The 24,053-nt window shown below is 39.7% G+C and overlaps 1 protein-coding gene across 2 annotated transcripts in view; it reads right to left on the minus strand.

The window, feature by feature from the left end:
* ARHGAP26 (Rho GTPase activating protein 26) overlaps positions 1 to 24,053 on the minus strand; it is a 1,495,203-nt gene that overhangs the window by 867,047 nt on the left and 604,103 nt on the right. For both annotated transcript variants that reach the window (XM_053717161.1, XM_053717160.1), the window contains exon 11: positions 2,908 to 2,986. In XM_053717161.1, the coding sequence (XP_053573136.1) occupies positions 2,908 to 2,986 (79 nt within the window). The remainder of the gene's footprint in view (positions 1 to 2,907; positions 2,987 to 24,053) is intronic.

The following is a 24,053-nucleotide window of genomic DNA, read 5'->3' on the forward strand; positions in this document are numbered from 1 at the left end:
GTGGGCGCGCGTGCACGTTAGATAACTACAAACAGCATAAATATGCTGTAGATGTGAGGGTGGGAGAGAGGATTGGGGAGGGTGGGATTTTAAAATTAAGGGATCTGGGAGAGGGTGGGGGGTTGGATGCTGAGGGGGGGGGGGCAGCTACACTACAGAAATAAAGCAATACTTTAATTTTAATAAAATAAAATAAAATAAAAATACCTATTATTTCAAACTGGGTACTGGCAGACAGCTGCCAGTACCCAATATGGTGCACAATAAGGCAGGGGGGGTTAAAGAGCTGTTTGGGGGCTAAGGGGGGGGGGTCCTACACAGCAGAATAATTTAAAAACAAAAAAACCCAACCCCCCCCCCAAAAAAAAAAACTTCTATTTTAGTACTCGCAGACTTTCTGCCAGTACTTAAGATGGCGGTACAATTGTGGGGTGGGGGAGGGACGAGAGCTGTTTGGTAGGGATCTGGGGGTGGGATGGGTCAGGTGGGAGGCTAATCTCTACACTAAAGCTAAAATTAACCCTGCAAGTTCCCTACAAGCTACCTAATTAACCCCTTCACTGCTAGACATAATATACGTGTGATGCGCAGCAGCATTTAGCGGCCTTCTAATTACCAAAAAGCAACGCCAAAGCCATATATGTCTGCTATTTCTGAACAAAGGGGATCCCAGAAAAGTATTTACAACCATTTGTGCCATATTTGCACAAGCGGTTTGTAAATAATTTCAGTGAGAAACCTAAAATTGTGAAAAATTTAACTTTTTTTTTAATTTGATCGCATTTGGCGGTGAAATGGTGGCATGAAAAATACCAAAATGGGCCTAGATCAATACTTGGGGTTGTCTACTACACTAAAGCTAAAATTAACCCTACAAGCTCCCTACATGCTCCCTAATTAACCACTTCACTGCTGCGCATAATACACATGTGGTGCGCAGTGGCATTTAGGGGCCTTCTAATTACCAAAAAGCAACTCCAAAGCCATATATGTCTGCTATTTCTGAACAAAGGGGATACCAGAGAAGCATTTACAACCATTTGTGCCATAATTGCACAAGCTGTTTGTAAATAATTTTAGTGAGAAACCTAAAGTTTGTGAAAATATTTGTGAAAAAGTGAACGATTTTTTTTATTTGATCGCATTTGGCGGTGAAATGGTGGCATGAAATATACCAAAATGGGCCTTGATCCATACTTTGGGATGTCTTCTAAAAAAAATATATATATACATGTCAAGGGATATTTAGGGATTCCTGAAAGATATCAGTGTCCCAATGTAACTAGTGCTAATTTTGAAAAAAAATGGTTTGGAAATAGCAAAGTGCTACTTGTATTTATTGCCCTATAACTTGCAAAAATAGCAAAGAACATGTAAAAATTGGGTATTTCTAAACTCAGGACAAAATTTAGAAACTATTTAGCATGGGTGTTTTTTGGTGGTTGTAGATGTGTAACAGATTTTGGGGGTCAAAGTTTGAAAAAATGTTTTTTGTTTCCATTTTTCCCCTCATATTTTATAATTTTTTATAGTAAATTAAAAGATATGATGAAAATAATGGTACCTTTAGAAAGTCCATTTAATGGTGAGAAAAATGGTATATAATATGTGTGGGTACAGTAAATGAGTAAGAGGAAAATTACAGCTAAACACAAACACCGCAAAAATGTAAAAATAGCCTCAACGGTCAACAAATGGAAAAGTTCTCTGGTCACTAAGGGGTTAAGGACGTTCCTGGGGCCATTGTCAGAGCTAAATCGGGGAGCAGCTAGCTGGAAGTTATAATCCAGGAGGCAACAGGAATCATTGTATCCTAAAAAAATAGTCCTTAACGAGAATAGGAACATGATGGCGTCAGATATACTGAAGTTCTATTCTAAATCGTTATGGTGTAAAGCATTCATCAGGGTGAATATTATTTTGAATGAATTTGTTTATATATTTATTGTTGTCTTCTTGGTAAGAGCACCACAAGTTCTGCCTATGAGATAGCAGATGCAAATAGGTTCCTGTTTCTTGCAGTGACAAAAAGATAATAAATCCTTCAACCTATACAAGGTCACAATGAACGTATTTTAGAAATTCTACTGATGGATACAAAACATAATTCTAGAGAATGAACTACAGCTAACCAATTATTTGCATAAAGTGTCACAAAATCTACATGTACTGTAAAATCTACATCTACATGTACTAGACCCTGAAATATACACCCTGGATTAACCATGTAATATTATTAGCAAATAATGGATTTGATCTGTACTTCTTGGGTTGCAAATTTCTACTGCTCAAGACTAAGAGGTCCATCTCCAAGAAACGTTCCATCTTCAGGGAATGCCTTGTCTTCTTAAATTGAGACAATAAATCCCCAGCCCTAACATGACATTTTATTGAGGAAAAAAAGTTTGCAAAGTTTTCAAGAATTGTCTTTCGCAAAACGTTTAAAACATTAATACAGAAAATTATTTAGGTTTCACAGTTAAATTGATAAATTTGCTTTGTGGTCACGACATAAGTAAGCTTTTTTTTCTAACACCAATACTTTTAATTCTCCTTTAATGAATCACCTTCTTACTAAACTAAGTTGATCTTCTAGAGCGGAAACCTGACATCGGTAAGATGAAATCTATAGGCATTCATGATGTATCAACAATGCTACGAAATAGAAAAATTTTAAGATAGGTAGAGAATTATGGTGTATGAGGTAAACGGGGTTGGTTAAACAGAAAAAGAAAAACAAATTAAAAAAAAAAAGAATAAAACCAGGAAAAGTAAAAATAGGTGAATAAAATGAGACAAAATGGATGGAAACCAAGGGGAAAGAATACAGGGAACAATGCGAGCTAATTACTAGCGAGTTGTACAACTAATCATTGTGCCGTATGGTAGAAGAAACACAACACTTACAGGTTCTCGGCCATCCATTGCTTCCATCCACAGTCTTCTGTCTTCCTCAGACAGGGCCTGCATGGTTAGAACGGTTGACCTGTAGGGAAAGGGCAAACAAATAAATTAGGAAGTTTTTTATAATTCTTATAAACAAAATCGTATAGATAACATCACTGGTGATAAGAACAGTTAGAAATTAAACTAGCAAGTGAGGATATGATGCCCACCTGCTAAGAGAGCTGCCAAGAAAGCACAAAACATGTTTTGCATTTTATCTTCTCTGCTGCTATTAGTAAAAGGCATTAGCCAGTTGGTATTGTGGGAGGATGAATAGTTCTACTGCCAGCACACAGCACTGTGGACATAATCGTTGTCATCTAATGGGAAATGTAAATTATACAGTTCTGTGTGACAATTTAACAAGGCAAAAGAACGGCAAACAGTCAATTTGTCAGAATTATAATTATGTGGAACTTAGAATAACTGCCTAATGTGTGTGTTTTAATGTCTGGTGCCAAAACACCAAGTTTTGTGACCTGGAAGTGCATATTCCTATAAATGAGATAAGGGGGAAATCGTGGAACATACTGAAAAGTTAAAATACAACTGCTTATAAAAAATAACAACGTAAAGTATCCATGGCCCTATTTTAATCCGTTTTTTGTTTTTTAGATCCGGGGAATGAGACAACCTGGGGTGTATTAGCCTTGAAATATTCAGTTAGACAGTAAACAAATTGTAATTACAAGATATTTCTGTTATGCTGCTGTAGAATAACATATTGAAGCGAAGTCCTAACGTTTTTAAAACAAATTATTATCCTCTTTACTGCAATTACTATTCAATAGCCAAACTTTACCCACCATTTGTCATATATTTTCGCTTTTGCAGTTAATGTTGTTATTTATAAACCATTTTTTATTAAATTGGTCAGTGACCATTTTAGTCACTACCATATGTTGGCAGACGTTGCAACCGCCACAGGGGATAGAACCTTTATAAAGTGGGGGATTATTGGCGTTCCTGTCAAAATGACTTTGGGTTAAACAATCATTCAGGTTATTTGACCTTCTATAATTGAACACCTAATTTGTCACCTATTTTAGAGATAGTCAGATCAAGGAATTACACCTTGTTTTTACTAGCTGAATAGGTTACAAATTTTATTTTCAGATATGTGGCACGGCTATGGACACATCATGTGCCCCCACATATGCCAACGTTTACTTGGGGGGAGGAGACTATAGTCTATCATGAGTTAATGGTACAATTCACACAATATATATCCCACTGGTCTAGATACATAGACAATATTCTATTTGTCTGGACTGGACCAGTGGAGATACTTTAGGAGTTTGTGGTAGTACTTAATAACATTCCGTTTGGATTATTTTTAACCTATTCAGCTAGTAAAAACAAAGTGGAATTCCTTGATCTGACTATCTCTAAACTAGGTGACTGCAACATATAGGAAACCTACTGCCACTAACAATATATTGTGTGCCTCAAGCAGTCATCAGCCCTCTACGATTAAGGGACTACCAGTTGGTGAGTACCTTAGGATGAGGAGGAACTGCTCAACGGAAAAATATTTCAAAATAGCAGCAAGAGACCTAAGGGACTATTACAAAGGGGATACTCACACAAATCTTTAGTGAAGGCTTACAATATAGCCAATAGGAAAAATAGAGGCAAGTTACTAAAACCCAGAATGGTATCTAAGTCTAATCCCATAAGGTTTATCACCACTTATTCACCTTATAGTGAACACATTAGGGCTATTTCTGATAGGCACTGGCATGTGTTAAAAGCTGATGACCAATTAAAATCCCTATTAACAGATAACCCGATGTTCACTTGTAGAAGGTCAAATAACCTGAATGATTGTTTAACTCAGTCATTTTGACAGGAATGCCAATAAGCCCCCACTTTATAAAGGTTCTATCCAATGTGGCGGTTGCAAAGTCTGCCAACATATGGTAGTGACTAAAATGGTCGCTGGCTGATTTAATAAAAAATGGTTTATAAATAACCACATTAACTGCAATTGTAACATTTTTTATGTTGGCATGACCACTAGAAGTCTGGGGACTAGAGTCACTGAGCATTTGAGCAATATAAGAACTGCCAGAAAAGATGTGGAAAAAGGGAAACAAATAACTAGTGTGGCTAAGCACTTCCTTCAGCATCATAATGGCAACACAAATGCTATGAAGTGTTGGGGACTAGAAAGAGTTAAAGGGACAGTATACACTCATTTTCATGTAACTGCATGTAATAGACACTACTATAAAGAATAAGATGCACAGATACTGATATAAAAATCCAGTATAAAACTGTTTTAAAACTTACTTAGAAGCTCTCAGTTTAGCTCTGTTGAAAAGGTAGTTGGAAAGCCCACTGCAAGTGGCAAATAAGACACCCCCTCCCCCTTCTTTTGCATATGAAAAGACCCTTTACACAAACAGGAGCAAGCTGGAGAAGGTAGCTGACAGTATTCACATAAAACTTTGAGGCTTGGTTAGGAGTCTGAAAATCAGAGCAATGTTATTTAAAAATAAGCAAAATTATACATTTAAAAAAAACAAAAAAAAAAACTTTATGGGCTATATAAATAGATCATCTACAAAACATTTATGCAAAGAAAAAATGAGTGGATAATGTCCCTTTTAAACCAGGAATAAGAGGTTGTAATACAGAAAGAATATTGCTGCAGAGAGAAACTAAGTGAATATTCAGACTCAACAGTGTGATGCCTCACGGCATGAACGATAACAATTTTGAGGTCTTTCTTTAAATAATAATGTGGGCAACAGCCACTTTAATTCATATTATAATCTTAAATAGATGTGACTGATTATTAACAAGGTGATAGAGTAAATATGATATGAATAAGTGAATACAAGATCGGTGCTCTGATGACATTATACAAAAAGGTTGGAGTTTAAACTGTTATCAGTATGCAGGGGGGGGGGGTGAAACAACTTTAATTTAGGGTGGTGGGTAGGAATAAGCAGGTAGTCCTGCATTTTTTATTGTGTGTGTTTATTAAAGGTTATGTTTTAGCCAATTACTGTATTACGTTGAGGGTAAGTGCTATAAGCCCCTATCTTTGGGTCTCTCCTGCCTGTGGGAGGGTTGATGGAATATGTGTAGCCACCAATAATCACAAGCTAGCTCCCAGTAGTACATGACGCTCCTAAACCTACCTTTATATGTTTTTCAACAAAGGGTGGCAACAGAACAAATTAAAATTTATAAGAGAGCTAAAATAAAAACCTTAAAGAGACTGTCTACTCCAGAATTTTTATTGTTTAAAAAGATAGATAATCCCTTTATTAGTCAATCCCCAGTTTTGCATAACCAACACGCTTATATTAATATAATTTTAACCTCTGTGATTACCTTGTATCTAAGCCTCTGCAAACTGCTCCCTTGTTCGGTTCTTTTGACAGACTTGCATTTTAAGTATCTCCATGGAGTGAGCACAATGTTAAATATGTATGGTACACACAAAATAGCGTTGTCTAGCTGTTAAAACTGTAAAATGTATTCAGATAAGAAGCGGCCATCAAGGGCTTAGAAATTAGCATATGAGCCTACCTAGGTTTAGCTTTCAACATAGAATACCAAGAGAACAAAGCAAATGTGATTATAAAAGTAAATTGGAAAGCTGTTTAAAATGGCATGCCCTATCTGAATCATGAAAAGTTTAACTTTGACTAGACTGTCCCTTTACTTCCTACACTTTATTACCCATAAACCCCAGGATCATTAGCTCTTTAGCATTACATACATTTCTAAGATTATAAACATTGTTACAGATAGTCTTAGCCTTCATTAAAACAGAGACCATTTTAGAAATAATAATAAAAAACTATAATATACAAACTAAATGAACATTGTAACATGTTACCAATACAAATAAAGACTTTTTATAATCCTTAAACAACGTCCTGCAACGCAGATGTAAATCATGAGAAATGCCAGGATTTTACACTCTTTCAGCAATCAAGCAATGTGTTTCCTATTGCCCTATTAAAAGTCTGATAAGACATAACAAGTGCTTTCAAATCCTCCAGAGATACTATGGATAAAAATACAGAGCGCTGTTGACATTTTTTTTAAAGCTATGCGATAGGGGACATATTTTCTTTTGACTTTGTCTATACATTTTGTGTGCATAATAAATATCCAGAGCACTCAACAGACAATCACTTTGTGCCTAACAGTTGCCTGGATTCCAATCAATCAAAACTTTTTTTTTCTTTTAGTATTATATTTATATAATGTCCCCAATATACCATTTTAATCAAATTAATATTGGTTTTATACTTTTGGTTTTAGGATGTATCTAAACTGCTCCATAAAGGGAGCACTGTGATATCTGTTAGCTTTTGCTACTTGCATGCACATTGTGTTCAAATGGTACAATTGGTCCAATTTAACATAAAATGGATAAGGATCCCAGCTAGGGATGCTGACTGCCTGTCTTTGTGGCAAGCGGACAGTTGATGCTGTTTGTCCACTGCCCACAGTCATTACCGCACACAAAAAAGTATTGTACAGCGCCCCCACCTACTCTCACACAATTTGTCCGTCAATCATCCCAAACAAATGGGTTCAGGGAGATTTATCTCTACCACCTCAGAGTCATATGACTGATTCTTCTTAACTTAGGATAAATCAAGCTTCCGCTGCTTTATAAATGGCGCCCAAAGAATGAAGCCTCTTATGTATGGAGAGGTGCACAAGGGATTAATCAGCGTTACCTTGGTGGCTGAACATGCTAATAGGGGGAGAAGAGAGAAAAGCCCAGGGATATTCCAGAAAACACAGTCGGCATAAATAGGTTTTTATATTTTTAGACATATTTGCAACATGTATGTCTGTATATATAGGTATGTACGTAATTTCAAACGTTTTATAATAATTTAGTCACTTCACTGACATTTAAATTGTAAAATTAGAATTATTTTTGGTTGTTTTCTCCCAAACCAATACAAAATTGTTACATTTATATCACAGTAGCTCTTTTAACATAATTCAGGAATTTCTTACACAGTGTAAAGTTATTTAATCAATTTTGTAATCATTATTATAACAAATGAAATATAAAAGGGAAAAGTTAGTATAAAAACATAAATTATGCTTACCAGATAATTTAATTTGCTTCTGTATAAGGATAGTCCACGGCATCATTCCTTACTGTTGGGAACCTGGACACCAGGAGAAGGCAAAGACACTCCAGCCACAGGCTTAAACACCTCTCCCACTCCCCCTATCCCCCAGTGATTCCGCCGAAGGAACAAGGAACAGTAGGAGAAATATCAGGGTATAAATGGTGCCAGAAGAAAAATATAATTTAGAGGGACGCCCATCGGAGAACACGGGCGGGGGGCGTGGACTCTCCTTATACAGAAGGAAATTAAATTATCTGGTAAGCATAATTTATGTTTTCCTTCTTAGTATAAGGAGAGTCCATGGCATTATTCCTTACTGTTGGGAAAACTATACCCAAGTTCTAGAGGACACTGAATGATAACAGGCGGAACAAAAAGAGAGCCGGACCATAATCTGAGGGCATCACAGCCTGCAAAACCTTTCTCCCGAAAGCTGCTTTAGCCAAAGCAAAAACATCAAAATTGTAAAATTTAGAAAAAGTATGTAAGGAGGACCAGGTAGCCGCCTTACAAATTGGATCCATAGAGGCCTTGTTCTTAAAGGCCCAAAAGGAAGCCACTGCTCTAGTAGAATGAGCCGTAATCCTCCGAGGAGGTTTATGTCCCGCTGTCTCATAAGCAAAGCGGATAACACTTCTTAACCAGAAAGATAAGGAAGTTGAAGAGACCATCTGACTCTTACGCTTCCTGGAATAGACAACAAAGAAGGAAGAAGTTTGTCTAAAATCCTTAGTAGCCTGAAGATAGAACTTCAAGGCGCGAACCACGTCCAAATTATGAAGCAAACGTTCCTTAGAAGAAAAAGGATTGTGACCCAAGGAAGAAACCATAATCTATTGATTGATGTTGCGGTCTGACACAAGCTTAGGAAGAAAACCTAACTTAGTACGTAGGACAGCCTTATCAGAATGGAACACCAGATAAGGAGGCTCATATTGCAAGGCAGCAATCTCAGATACTCTGCACGCAGAAGAAATAGCCAGTAGAAAAAGAACCTTCCAGGACAACAATTTAATGTCAACTTCATGCATAGGCTCAAACGGAGCACGTTGCAAAACCTTAAGAACAAGATTTAGACTTTAAGGAGGAGCTGTAGATCTATACACAGGTCTGAACCAAGTCAGAGCCTTAACAAAGGACTGTACATCTGGAAGCTCTGCAAGCCTCTTGTGCAGTAAAACAGACAGGGCTGAAATCAGTCCCCTCAGGGAACTGGCAGAAAGGCCCTTCTCCAGTCCATCCTGAGGAAATGATAGGATCCTGGCAACCTTAACTTTATGCCAGAAAAAATCCATGCTCTTCACACCAGAATAAGTAGGTTCTCCACACCTTATGATAGATGCGACAAGTAACCGATTTATGAGCTTGAATGAGAGTATCAATAACTCTCTTGGCTAGGACTAAGCGTTCAATCTCCATGCACTCAGCCTCAGAGAATCTAGATTTTGATTAACAAAAGGACCTTGTTCCAGCAGATCCCTGTGACAAGGTAACTTCCACGGAGGAGATGATGACATCCCCACCAGATCCGCGAACCCCATCCTTCGCGGCCACGACGGAGCAATCAGTATCACTGATGCCTGCTCCTGCTTGATGCGGGCCACTACACGAGGAAGGAGTGGTAACGGCGGGAAAAGGTAAATTAGACTAAACCTCCAAGGCACTGCTAATGCATCTATTACCTCCGCCTGAGGATCCCTGGACCTCGACCCATATCTGGGTAGCTTGGTATTGAGATGGGACGCCATGAGATCTATCTCCGGCATCCCCCACCTGTTGCATATCTCCCCAAACACCCCAGGAAGGAGAGACCATTCCCCCGGATGAAAGAATCGTCTGCTGAGAAAATCGGCTTCCCAGTTGTCCACACCCAGAATGTGAATCGCTGACAGCGAGCAGCTGTGGGCCTCCGCCCATTCCAGAATCCGAGATACTTCCATCATTGCTAGGATGCTTCTCGTTCTACCCTGTTGGTTGATGTAAGCCACCAAGGTTATATTGTCTGATTGGAATCTGATAAAGTAGGACGAACCCAGAAGGGGCCAAGCCTTCAGAGCATTGAAGATTGCCTGAAGTTCCAGAATGTTGACTAAGAGGGAGCATTCCTCCTGAGTCCACAGTCCCTGTTCCTTCTTGGCACCCCAAATAGCTCCCCATCCTGATAGACTTGTGCCCGTAGTCACAATCTCCCAGGATGGTCTTAAGAAGGATGTCCCTCGGGACAGATGATCTGGACAGAGCCACCAAGAGAGTGATTCTCTCGACCTGTTGTCGAGAGAAATCTGTTGAGACAGATCCGAATGATCGCCGTTCCACTGCCTCAGCATGCACAGTTGCAATTGTCTGAAAAGGAACCTGGCAAAGTGAATGATGTCTATGCTGGACACCATGACACCAATCACCTCTATACACTGAGCAACAGAGGGCGTTAAGGAGGTCCGGAGGGCCAGACATGCCGAAGCTAGCTTACAAAGTCTCTGGTCTGTTAGAAATATCCTTATGTCTATGGAGTCTATTATAGTACCCAGGAATTCCACCCTGGTGCTTGGTATAAGAGAGCTATTTTCTAGGTTTATCTTCCATCCATGAGATCGAAGAAGAGAGAGAAGAGATTCCGAATGGTCCTCCACCAGATGAAAAGATGGTGCTTGTACCAGAATATCGTCCAAGTAGGGAGCAACTGCTATACCCCGGGTTATAGCAATGGCTAGAAGAGCCCCTAGAACCTTCATAAAAATCCTTGGAGCAGTAGCTAGACAAAAAGGAAGTGCAATGAACTGGAAGTGCTGGTCCAGGAACGTAAACCTTAGGAACTGGAAGTGATCCTTGTGGATTGGAATGTGAAGGTAAGCATCCTTCAGATCTACAGTGGTTATTAACTGTCCTTCCTGAACTAAGGGAAGGATGGACCTTATTGTCTCCATCTTGAACGAGGGGACGTTTAGAAATTTGTTTAAGCACTTTTGGTCCAGAATCGGGCGGAAAGTTCCCTCCTTGGGACCACGAAAAGGTTGAATAATATCCCAAACCTCTTTCTGTGATAGGTACCGGGACAATGACTCCTAAGGAGGACAGATCTCGCACACACCCCAGAAAGGCTTCCCTCTTTTCTGGTCTGGAACCCTTGGGTGGATGAGACTTGAAACTTCTCTTGTATCCCTGAGCTATGACCTCCAGGACCCATGGATCCTGCACATCCCTGAACCAAGAGTCTGAAAAGAGCAACAGTCTGCCCCCTACATGATCCAGACCTGGAGTGGGGGCGCCCCTTCATACCGATTTAGTCTCGGTGGGCTTTGAGCTCACCGAAAACTTGTCCCTTAATTAGAAACTTGTCCATTAGACTTGCTCTTTTTATCTTGTGGTAGGAAGGCACCCTTGCCCCCTGTAACTGTAGAGATGACAACGTCCAGGCCTGGACCAAATAAAATATTTCCCTTAAAGGGGAGAGAAAGAAGTCTGGACTTAGAAGTCATATCCGCAGACCAGGACTTCAGCCACAGCGCCCAATGGGCCTGAACCGAAAAGCCAGAAGCCTTAGCATTTAGGCGAATAATCTGCATGTTTGCATCACAGATAAAAGAATAAGCAATTCTCAAGGCCTTAATTCTTTCCTGGATAACGTCGAGGGGACCCTCCACCTCGATTAAATCCAATAAGGAGTCGTATCAGTAGGTAGCTGCTCCAGCAACCGCGGCAACAGCCGCTGCCGGTTGAAACAAATATCCCATATGTTAAAACATCTTTCTTAGAAGAGTTTTCATCTTCTTATCCATTGGCTCTCTGATTGACGAGCTATCTTCAAGCAGGATAGTAGTGCGTTTGGCAAGCGTGGATATTGTGCTATCCACCTTAGGGATGGAACCCCACAACTCCAATTGAGAGTCCGGGACCGGTAATCATTTTTTTAAAGGAAGACGAAGTGGAAAAAAAAGATCCAATTCTGTCCCATTCGTTCTTAATAATGTTCGCAATCTTTACAGGCACAGGAAAAGTCAGAGGCACTATCCTTTCCTTGTAAACTCTGTCTAATTTAGGAATCAAAGGTTCATCTGACAACTTGGCCTCTGGAACCTCTAATGTAGACAGGACTTCCTTTAGAAGAAATGTAAGTGTTCAATCTTAAATCTAAAGACTGGTTCCTCCGCAGCAGGAGGCTTAGAGGCAGCAGACTCCGTCCCAGAAAGTTCATCCTCTGAAGCCTCAGAGTGCAACTCATCCTCGATAACTGAGACAGAGCAGTGAAATCCAATAAATTACATGATGACCCCAGGGCAGGAGAGCTATATTTAACCTTTCGCTTGTGTTTAGCAGGGTGAGTGAGGTACAGCACTGAGGGCCTCAGACACCACTGTTTATAACTGCGCGGTAAAATCTGCTGGTAAAAGGCCCCCTCCAGATGGAGTGAGCGTGCTATGGAAAGCTGCTTGTGTAGAAGTAGATGAATGTAGGGTATGCACCCCACTGGACGACGAGTCCTCAGAGGTTGAAGGCTCAGTGGTACTAAAACGGTTAACCTTCTTTGACCGAATAACATTGTCAAAGCGTGTGGAACATAACTGAGAGGGCAGGCATACCAAAGACTCATCACAAAATAAACAGCTATTGCTATTTGGAATAGAGGGAGTAGACACAGAAAATACACTATCTTTATTTCTAAAAAACGGCACCTTTATACTCCCAATGGCTGAGGCACTCACCACATCCTAGACCCAGACAATACAGAAAATAGCGTCTTCTCCGACAGCCAGCTCGGTCAGGAAAGAGGAAATGAAAGCGAGACCACTCTCGGTCAGATGGTGCGCAAGGCAGGACCGCCCCTGCTATGAGAAAAAGCGCGCCAAGCTACAAGCTGTGCAGCACTCAAAGTGAAAATAAAAACTTGTGCGTTTCAGCCACATAACAAACAGCCTATGAGTCCAATAAAATCTCACACATAAATCAACATAAAATCAAAGCATCAAATTTGATTAATCCCCACTGTTCAATAATCCCCTTCAGGAGATATTAACCCATGATTCTATTAAGATAAAAGGAGCCACACTGTGACCCTGTCTTCTAGCATTTTCAACATATGTAAAAATTGAAACGATCTTACAGAATCCATGCTGTGGAACAGAAACACAGCCTCTCAAGTGTGACAGTCTTGTAGCATCACTCCTGACATGGACTTGAGTGATAAAGACAAGCAGGCAGTGAAACTCGTCAACACTGATTGCTTAGGAGCTGTTAGCAGGCAGTCTGGATGGGTTCGCAGTTCATCTATAATTACAATTGGGAATATCACTCCTGGCCAGCAGGAGGAGGCAAAAAGCACAACAGCAAAGCTGTTAAATATCACCTCCCTTCCCTCCAACCCCAGTCATTCAAACAAAGCAAAATGAGAGAAAGGAAGTAACAAGGTGCAGAGGTGCCTGAGGTTTACAAAACAAAAAGACTGTCTGAATAAACAGGGCGGGCCGTGGACTCATTGTGTCAAGAAGGAAATAAAATAATCAGGTAAGCATAAAACAGAATTTATGCTTACCTGATAAATTACTTTCTCCAACGGTGTGTCCGGTCCACGGCGTCATCCATTACTTGTGGGATATTCTCCTCCCCTACAGGGAAAGGCAAGGAGAGCACACAGCAAGAGCTGTCCATATAGCTCCCCCTCTGGCTCCGCCCCCCAGTCATTCGACCGACGGTTAGGAGAAAAAGGAGAAATTATAGGGTGCCGTGGTGACTGTAGTGTATAAAGAAAAGGAAAACATTTTCAAACCTGATTAAAAAACCAGGGCGGGCCGTGGACCGGACACACCGTTGGAGAAAGTAATTTATCAGGTAAGCATAAATTCTGTTTTCTCCAACATTGGTGTGTCCGGTCCACGGCGTCATCCATTACTTGTGGGAACCAATACCAAAGCTTTAGGACACGGATGAAGGGAGGGAGCAAATCAGGTTACCTAAACAGAAGGCACCACGGCTTGCAAAACCTTTCTCCCAAAAACAGCCTCCGAAGAAGCAAAAATATCAAATTTGTAAAATTTGGCAAAAGTGTGCAGAGAAGACCAAGTCACTGCCTTCCATATCTGATTAACAGAAGCCTCGTTCTTGAAGGCCCATGTGAAAGCCACAGCCCTAGTGGAGTGAGCTGTGATTCGTTCAGGAGGCTGCCGTCCGGCAGTCTCATAAGCCAATCTGATAATGCTTTTCAGCCAGAAAGAAAGAGAGGTAGCAATAGCTTTTTGTCCTCTCCTCTTACCAGAGTAAACGACAAACAAGGATGAGGTTTGTCTAAAATTCTTTGTTGCTTCTAAATAGAACTTTAAAGCACGGACTACATCTAAATTGTGTAACAAACGTTCCTTCTTTGAAACTGGGTTCAGGCACAGAGAAGGAACAACTATTTCCTGGTTAATATTCTTGTTGGAAACAACTTTGGAAGAAAACCAGGCTTGGTACGCAAAATAACCTTATCTGAATGGAACACCTGATAGGGTGGATCACACTGCAAAGCAGATAATTCAGAAACTCTTCTAGCAGAAGAAATAGCAACCAAAAACAGAACTTTCCAAGATAGCAACTTGATATCTATGGAATGTAAGGGTTTAAACGGAACCCCCTGAAGAACTGAAAGAACTAAATTTAGACTCCAAGGAGGAGTCAATGGTCTGTAAACAGGTTTGATTCTGATCAAAGCCTGTACAAAAGCTTGTACCTCTGGCACAGTTGCCAGTCATTTGTATAACAAGACAGATAAATCAGAAATCTGTCCTTTTAGAGAATTCGCTGACAATCCCTTATCCAAAACTTCTTGGAGAGGATCTTAGGAATTTTAATCTTACTCCAGGAGAATCCCTTGGATTCACACCAACAGATATATTTTTTCCATATTTTATGGTAAATCTTTCTAGACACAGGTTTTCTGGCTTGGACCAGAATATCTATCACTGAATCTGAAAACCCACGCTTGGATAAAATCAAACGTTCAATTTCCAAGCAGTCAGCTGCAGAGAAATTGGATGTTCGAATGGACCTTGTACTAGAAGATCCTGTCTCAAAGGTAGCTTCCATGGTGGAGCCGATGACATATTCACCAGGTCTGCATACCAAGTCCTGCGCGGCCACGCAGGAGCTATCAGAATCACAGAGGCCTTCTCCTGTTTGATCCTGGCTACAAGCCTGGGAAGGAGAGGGAACGGTGGAAACGCATAAGCTAGGTTGAACGACCAAGGCGCCTCGAATGCATCCACTAGAGTGGCCTTGGGATCCCTGGATCTGGACCCGTAGCAAGGAACCTTGAAGTTCTGACGAGACGCCATCAGATCCAAGTCTGGAATGCCCCATAATTGAGTCAACTGGGCAAACACCGCCGGATGGAGTTCCCACTCCCCCGGATAGAAAATCTGACGACTCAGATAATCCGCCTCCCAGTTGTCTACTCCTGGGATGTGAATTGCAATCCTCCGCCCATTTGATGATCTTGGATACCTCTCTCATCGCCAAGGAACTCCTTGTTCCTCCCTGATGGTTGATGTAAGCTACAGTCGTCATTTTATCTGACTGGAATCTTATGTATCCGGCCTTCGCTAGATGAGGCCAAGCCCGGAGAGCATTGAATATCGCTCTCAGTTCCAGGATGTTGATCGGGAGAAGAGACTCTTCCCGAGACCATAAACCCTGAGTTTTCAGGGAATCCCAGACCGCGCCCCAGCCTGATAGACTGGCGTCGGTCGTGACAATGACCCACTTTGGTCTGCAGAAACTCATTCCCTGAGACAGGTGATCCTGTCTACTGGAGCATGCACAGTTGTAATGGTCTTAGATGAATTCGAGCAAAAGGAACTATGTCCATTGCTGCAACCATCAACCCTACTACTTCCATGCACTGAGCTATGGAAGGCTGCAGAATAGAGAGAAGAACTTGACAAGCGTTTAGAAGCTTTGACTTTCTGACTTCTGTCAGGAAGATCTTCATTTCAAAAGAATCTATTATTGTTCCCAAAAAGGGAACTCTTGTCGACGGAGACAGGAAACTCTTTTCTACGTTCACCTTCCACCCGTGAGATCTGAGAAAGGCTAGAACAATGTCTGTATGAGCCTTTGCCTTGGAAAGAGACAACGCTTGAATTAGAATGTCGTCCAGATAAGGTGCCACTGCAATGCCCCTTGGTCTTAGAACCGCTAGAAGGGACCCGAGCACCTTTGTGTAAATTCTGGGAGCAGTGGCTAGTCCGAATGGGAGAGCCACGAACTGATAATGTTTGTCCAGAAAGGCGAACCTTAGGAACTGATGATGATCTTTGTGGATAGGAATATGTAGATACGCATCCTTTAAATCCACGGTAGTCATATATTGACCCTCCTGGATTGTGGGTAATTGTTCGAATGGTTTCCATTTTGAACGATGGAACTCTGAGAAATTTGTTTAGAAATTTTTAAATCCAGAATTGGTTTGAAAGTTCCCTCTTTTTTGAGAACTACAAACAGATTTGAGTAAAAACCCCTGACCTTGTTCCACAGTTGGAACTGGGTGTATCACTCCCATCTTTAACAGGTCTTCTACACAATGTAAGAATGCCTGTCTACTTATTTGGTTTGAAGATAAGTGAGAAATGTGGAACCTTCCCCTTGAGGGTAGTTCCTTGAATTCTAGAAGATAACCATGAGAGACTATTTCTAGTGTCCAGGGATCCTGAACATCTCTTGCCCAAGCCTGAGCAAAGAGAGAGAGTCTGCCCCTTACTAGATCCGGTCCCGGATCGGGGGCTACCCCTTCATGCTGTCTTGGTAGCAGCAGCAGGCTTCTTGGCCTGTTTACCCTTATTCCAGCCTTGAATTGGTTTCCAAGCTGGTTTAGTCTGGGAAGCGTTACCCTCTTGTCTAGAGGCTGCCGAGTTAGAAGCCGGTCCGTTCCTGAAATTGCGAAAGGAACGAAAATTGGACTTATTCTTAGCCTTGAAAGGCCTATCCTGTGGGAGGGCATGGCCCTTTCCCCCAGTGATGTCTGAAATAATTTCTTTCAATTCTGGCCCAAAAAGGGTCTTACCCTTGAAAGGGATATTAAGCAATTTTGTCTTGGAAGATACGGTACAAAGAGAAAAGAGGTGTGTGTATGCGCTAAACAGCTACGGGGAAAAAAAGTTATTTTACAGTGGTAAAGTATTTCTTATAAATAAATGTGTTAAGGATGTGTTATACAGAACTAATAGGTTTAGAATCTAGATATTCTTATATAGATATATCATAAAATATGGCTAATCTTCTAAGAATGAATCTAGTAATAAAAAACAGGTGTAGCAAACATAAGATTTATTAATCTCAATTAAAAAGATATATTAATCTAGATAAAACATACATGTAAACATATATGATTGGATGTTACTATGACCGGTCATACGTTAATACAAATCAACAAAAAATATATACAATATAAAATCGTGCTGATAATAGCTATAAATTTATAAGTGCAACTAAATCTAGAGAATAATAGAATAGTTGCCACATATATGAATAAATCCACCTTTATAGTACTGACACAAAAGGTTCCAATGTGTTGGTATAAAAAGTTCCGTTATTGGAATAAGCTTATGTCAAATATATGTCAAAGTTCCGTTATAGGAAAACAACTGGTGTTAAAGTTCCGTTATAGGGAACTAACTGGTGTTAGAAACAACAAATGGGGATAATGTTGTTATAGTTCCGTTATAGTTCCGTTCCGGTATTCCAAATGTTCAAACAAGGGGTATAAAAGAAAGTATTTTTCCTAAAAGTTTAAAAGTTACCTCTGACTTCCACGCTGTGGTGCCCTTACACCTCTGTGGTGCCTACCTGCTCTTGTCTCGAGCTGAATCCTCCGTCTGGGTACGGCACAGGTGTCCAAAGCGGCTTCCAGCAGCTGGTGACGTCAGGAACGTTGGATGCGTGTAAAATGTAGATCCGGTTAAGGATATGAAACTCTGCGCAGAGTACTTTAAAAGTTGACAAAGTAGTTCACACGAATCCTTTGATCTTGATAAAGCCATGTTAAATGGCGAAACGCTTTGATGGAGCTAGACTATTAATCACAAGGTGATAAGAAATTACTATTATCAAGGATTACAAAGGATTCGTGGGAACTACTTTGTCAACTTTTAAAGTACTCTGCGCAGTTTCATATCCTTAACCGGACCTACATTTGACACGCATCCAACGTTCCTGACGTCACCAGCTGCTGGAAGCCGCTTTGGACACCTGTGCCGTACCCAGACGGAGGATTCAGCTCGAGACAAGAGCAGGTAGGCACCACAGAGGTGTAAGGGCACCACAGCGTGGAAGTCAGAGGTAACTTTTAAACTTTTAGGAAAAATACTTTCTTTTATACCCCTTGTTTGAACATTTGGAATACCGGAAAGGAACTATAACGGAACTATAACAACATTATCCCCATTTGTTGTTTCTAACACCAGTTAGTTCCCTATAACGGAACTTTAACACCAGTTGTTTTCTATAACAGAACTTTGACATATATTTGACATAAGCTTATTCCAATAACGGAACTTTTTATACCAACACATTGGAACCTTTTGTGTCAGTACTATAAAGGTGGATTTATTCATATATGTGGCAACTATTCTATTATTCTCTAGATTTAGTTGCACTTATAAATTTATAGCTATTATCAGCACGATTTTATATTGTATATATTTTTTGTTGATTTGTATTAACGTATGACCGGTCATAGTAACATCCAATCATATATGTTTATATGTATGTTTTATCTAGATTAATATATCTTTTTAATTGAGATTAATAAATCTTATGTTTGCTACACCTGTTTTTTATTACTAGATTCATTCTTAGAAGATTAGCCATATTTTATGATATATCTATATAAGAATATCTAGATTCTAAACCTATTAGTTCTGTATAACACATCCTTAACACATTTATTTATAAGAAATACTTTACCACTGTAAAATAACTTTTTTTCCCCGTAGCTGTTTAGCACATACACACACCTCTTTTCTCTTTGTACCTATTCTTTGATTATCTGCTTTATGGGAGCAGATTAGTGTGTAGTGCAGGGGCAGATTTGCGCACCTTATACCCACCGTTTTTTCTTTGTCTTGGAAGATACATCCGCCGACCAAGACTTTAGCCAGAGCGCTCTGCGCGCCACAATTGCAAACCCTGAATTTTTCGCCGCTAATCTCTCTAACTGCAAAGCGGCGTCTAAAATAAAGGAATTAGCTAACTTAAGTGCGTGAATTCTGTCCATGACTTCCTCATACGGAGTCTCCCTACTGAGCGACTTTTCCAGTTCCTCGAACCAGAACCACGCCGCTGTAGTGACAGGAATAATGCACGAAATAGGTTGAAGGAGGTAACCTTGCTGTACAAAAATCTTTTTAAGCAAACCCTCCAATTTTTTATCCATAGGATCTTTGAAAGCACAATTGTCCTCAATGGGAATGGTCGTGCGTTTGGCTAGTGTAGAAACCGCCCCCTCGACCTTAGGGACTGTTTGCCATATGTCCTTCCTGGGGTCGACCATAGGGAACAATTTCTTAAATATAGGAGGAGGGACAAAAGGTATGCCTGGCTTCTCCCACTCCTTATTCACTATGTCCGCCACCCGTTTAGGTATCGGAAAGGCATCAGGGTGCACCGGGACCTCTAGGAACTTGTCCATCTTGCACAAGTTTTCTGGGATGACCAGATTTTCACAATCATCCAGAGTAGATAGCACCTCCTTAAGTAATGCGCGGAGATGCTCTGATTTAAATTTAAATGTCACAACATCAGGTTCTGCCTGCTGAGAAATTCTTCCTGTATCAGAAATTTCTCCATCTGACAAACCCTCCCTCACTGCCACTTCAGACTGGTGTGAGGGTATGACAGAAAAATTATCATCAGCGCCCTCCTGCTCTACAGTGTTTAAAACAGAGCAATCGCGCTTTCTCTGAAATGCTGGCATTTTGGATAAAATATTAGCTATGGAGTTATCCATTACTGCCGGTCAATAGTGAAAAAGGGCGTGTGTACAAGCGCTAAGGTAATCCCCAAGCTGTATCCAAACAGAGATCCTAACCAACCTCCAAAAAATATGCACAAGTAGTAAGAAGTGAATACAGCGCCAACAAGAGGCCAAGGGATAAATATACTCACAGAGAGATAAAAGAAGATTATTTAATGAACCATGTTAAAAAGCATCAGTAATAAAAGACTATATATAAAAAATGTAAAAAGCACATATAAATAAAATTACAAATACAGGAATATCTTACAGAAGCGGCTCAAAGGGCCAAAGCTGATAATTACAATAAAAACAGAGGTAATAACAGGTGATCAGTGTGAGTGGTACACCAGAATAAGAGTGTATACTAATAAAACAGAATTAGCCTAAGGACAACTGTAGCAAGTGCATCAAGCAAAAAACTAATAAACAATAATACAAACAATAGTGTTCAAAATTAGTGTTACAAAAATAGTGTTCCAAAAAATAGAAAAATGCACTGCAGTGCAAAAAAAGGGGGGTAGCAAAATAATTGTATAGATACAATCAAATAGTGAGTGAGTGCAAATGGATATAAAAATGCTAGCTACTTAATCCAGTGAGGTTAAGATATAATTAAATAAAATACACAATATGCAATAACATAAAAAATAAAATACACAATATGCAATAACATAAAAAATAAAATATAAAATATAATCCAAAAAAGTATTCAAAAAGTTGATCAACAAATGTTAGTGAAGAACAAAAATAAGTCAATCAAAACAAAAAAATGGAAAAAATGGGTGATGAAAAGCAAGGTGAAAGTGAGGAAATTGATTCCTTCCAATGTTAGTTACTTTAACAGATCCAAATTCCTGAGTGTGGTTGCTGAAGTAGCTGATTGGATCCTAGCACCTGTCAGCTGCTCCTATGGTATCCTAAAAAGTGTCCCTGTAAAAAAAGAAATTCACAACATAGTGTATCCAATATGAGAATGAAGTAAAGATTAAAGTAATGCTTACCAATATGTCAACGCGTTTCTGCCCTCAAAAAAGGGCCTTTCTCAAGACTACAGTCCCAGCCACAGCCTTTGTTGTGACTTCAACTATCCCAGGGGAGTATTTCAAGCCCTCTAGGAACGTTTTCAGTGGACACCAGACCCTCTCACATGCATCTGCATGCACTGTACTTAAAAGAAACTGCGCAATAATGGCACGAAAATGAGGCTCTGCCTAATACAGAGAAAGGCCCTTCCTGACTGGGAAGGTGTCTTAACTACTGCCTGGCGATAAAAAACGTTCCCCAAATAATAAAAGTGTGAAATCCACTTCCAACTTTAAATAAAAACTTAAATAAAACAGTATTAATTTTGACGGCAAATTTTAATTTAGTCTTAGTTTTAGTCTTTTGACTAAAATGCCATTTTAGTTTTAGTCGTATTTTAGTCATCTGAATTGTTTTAGTTTTAGTCTAGTTTTAGTCGACTGAATTTTGCGCTGCGGAATCTGTTGGCGCTCTACAAATAACCGATAATAAATAATAATAAATAAATAAATTTTCAGTAGATTTTAGTCAACTAAATCCCAGTAGATTTTAGTCAACTAAAATCTAAGGGGTTTAGTTAAAGTGTAATGCGTTATTTAAGCATTTCTCTATCATTTGCAAACTGATTACATACTCCAGGAGTAAACATAATACTTGTTAATATTTATGGTATTAAGGTTTAAACATGTAATATAGACACAGATTTAGCCGTTGTGATATGTAACATCTTTATTAAACAATTAAATAAAACCAAGTTTCATAAAAAAACAGAAGTGCAACTTTAAAATATAAAAAAAAAAACCCTGTAAACTGTATTGGCTAAATTGAACATATTACCCAATATAAAACCTTTAACAGTTCTCTGTTAACAATTAAAACAAGTATCAAGTAACTCAACACAACAAAAAGTTTCTGCAGATAGCACAGGCACAGCATAACTTAAACCCATACTTGTGGGTTATGCTTATTTCTATAGGAAGAATCAATTGATTGTTCACAGATTCGAAAAAGTTTCGGCAACAATATTAGCACTGCTCTAGAACTTCCAAACTCATTATATACTCCTGGAGTAAAGGTTTATTAACCTGTTTTTATTTATGGTATTAAGGTTTGAACATGCAATACAGATTTAACAGATTTAACTGTTGTGGTATATAACATGTCTTTATTTATCTTAAAATTTAATAAAATTAAGTTTTGTAAATTTTACAAAAGAGCAGTAATTAGATATGGATTGATTATAACAACTTGCATAAAATGTTTTTGTCAGCAAATTTTGATTTAGTTTTAGTCATAGTCTTTTGACTAAAATGTCATTTTGATTTAGTTTTAGTCATAGTCTTTTGACTAAAATGTCATTTTAGTTTTAGTCGTATTTTAGTCATTAGAATTTCTTTAGTTTTATATTCATTTTAGTCTAGTTTTAGTCGACGAAATTAACAGCTAAAATCATACTCCTCTTTTAAACAGAACTCTTCATCTCTTTCTGTTTCAGAGTAAATAGTACATACCAGCACTATTTTAAAATAACAAACTCTTGATAGAAGAAATAAAAAAACTACAACTAACACCACAAACTCCTCACCATCCCTGTGGAGATGCTACTTGTTCAGAGCGGCAAGGAGAATGACTGGGGGGCGGAGCCAGAGGGGGAGCTATATGGACAGCTCTTGCTGTGTGCTCTCCTTGCCTTTCCCTGTAGGGGAGGAGAATATCCCACAAGTAATGGATGACGCCGTGGACCGGACACACCAATGTTGGAGAAATTTTTTTGTTTTCTTTCTAATGGCACGATGAGTCCACGGATCATCTATAATTACTATTGGGAATCAATACCCAAGCTAGAGGACACAGATGATACGGGAGGGACAAGGCAGGGAACCTAAACAGAAGGCACCACTGCTTGCAGAACCTTTCTCCCAAAAGAAGCCTGAGCCGAGGCAAAAGTATCAAATTTATAGAATTTTGAAAAAGTGTGTAGAGAGGACCAAGTTGAAGCTTTGCAATCTGTTCCACAGAAACTTAATTTTTTAATGCCCAGGAAGAGGAAACAGCCCTCGTCTCTCAGGAGGCTGCTGTTCAGCAGTTTCATAGGCCAAGCAAATTAAACTCTTCAGCCACAAAGAAAGAGAAGTAGCCGAAGCTTTCTGACCCTTACATTTCCCAGAGAAGACAACAAACAGGGCCGAAGACTGGAGAAAATCCTTAGTCGCCTGCAAAAAGTATTTCAACATGCACACCAGATCTAGGCTGTGCATCAGACACTCTTTATGAGAAGAAGGGTTATGACATAAAGAAGGAACAACAATTTCTTGATTAATGTTCCTATCCGAACATTAATGATTAATGTTCCTATCCGAACATTCACACGAATACAGATATATACGCCATTACTATCATATAGTAATTTTTTCTATTAACTGGCTTACTCGTCTGAATCATGGTCTCAATGACCGACTCAGAAAACCTATGCTAGATAAAATTAAGCGTTCAATCTCCAAGCAGTCAGCTTCAGTGAAACGGGATTTGGATGAAAGAACGATCCTTGAAGTAGAAGATCTTTCCTCAGTGGAAGTCTCCAGGTGGTAGAGATGACATCTCTACTCGGTCTGCATACCAGATACTGCGAGGCCACGCTGGTGCAATGAGGATCACTGACGCACTCTTCTGTTTGATTCGAGCAATGACTCGAGGAAGGAGAGCGAACGGAGGAAAAAGGTACGCTAGACTGAAATTCCAAGGGACCGCCAGAGCATCTATGAGGATCTCTCGACCTTGACCCATACTTTGAACCAAGTCAGAGCCTTAACAAAGGACTGTACATCTGGAAGCTCTGCGAGCCTCTTGTGCAGTAAAACAGACGGGGCTGAAATCAGTCCCCTCAGGGAACTGGCAGAAAGGCCCTTCTCCAGTCCATCCTGGGGAAATGATAGGATCCTGGCAACCTTAACTTTATGCCAGAAAAAATCCATGCT

The sequence above is a fragment of the Bombina bombina genome, chromosome 6 (genome assembly GCF_027579735.1).
Source record: "Bombina bombina isolate aBomBom1 chromosome 6, aBomBom1.pri, whole genome shotgun sequence".
Taxonomy (NCBI): domain Eukaryota; kingdom Metazoa; phylum Chordata; class Amphibia; order Anura; family Bombinatoridae; genus Bombina; species Bombina bombina.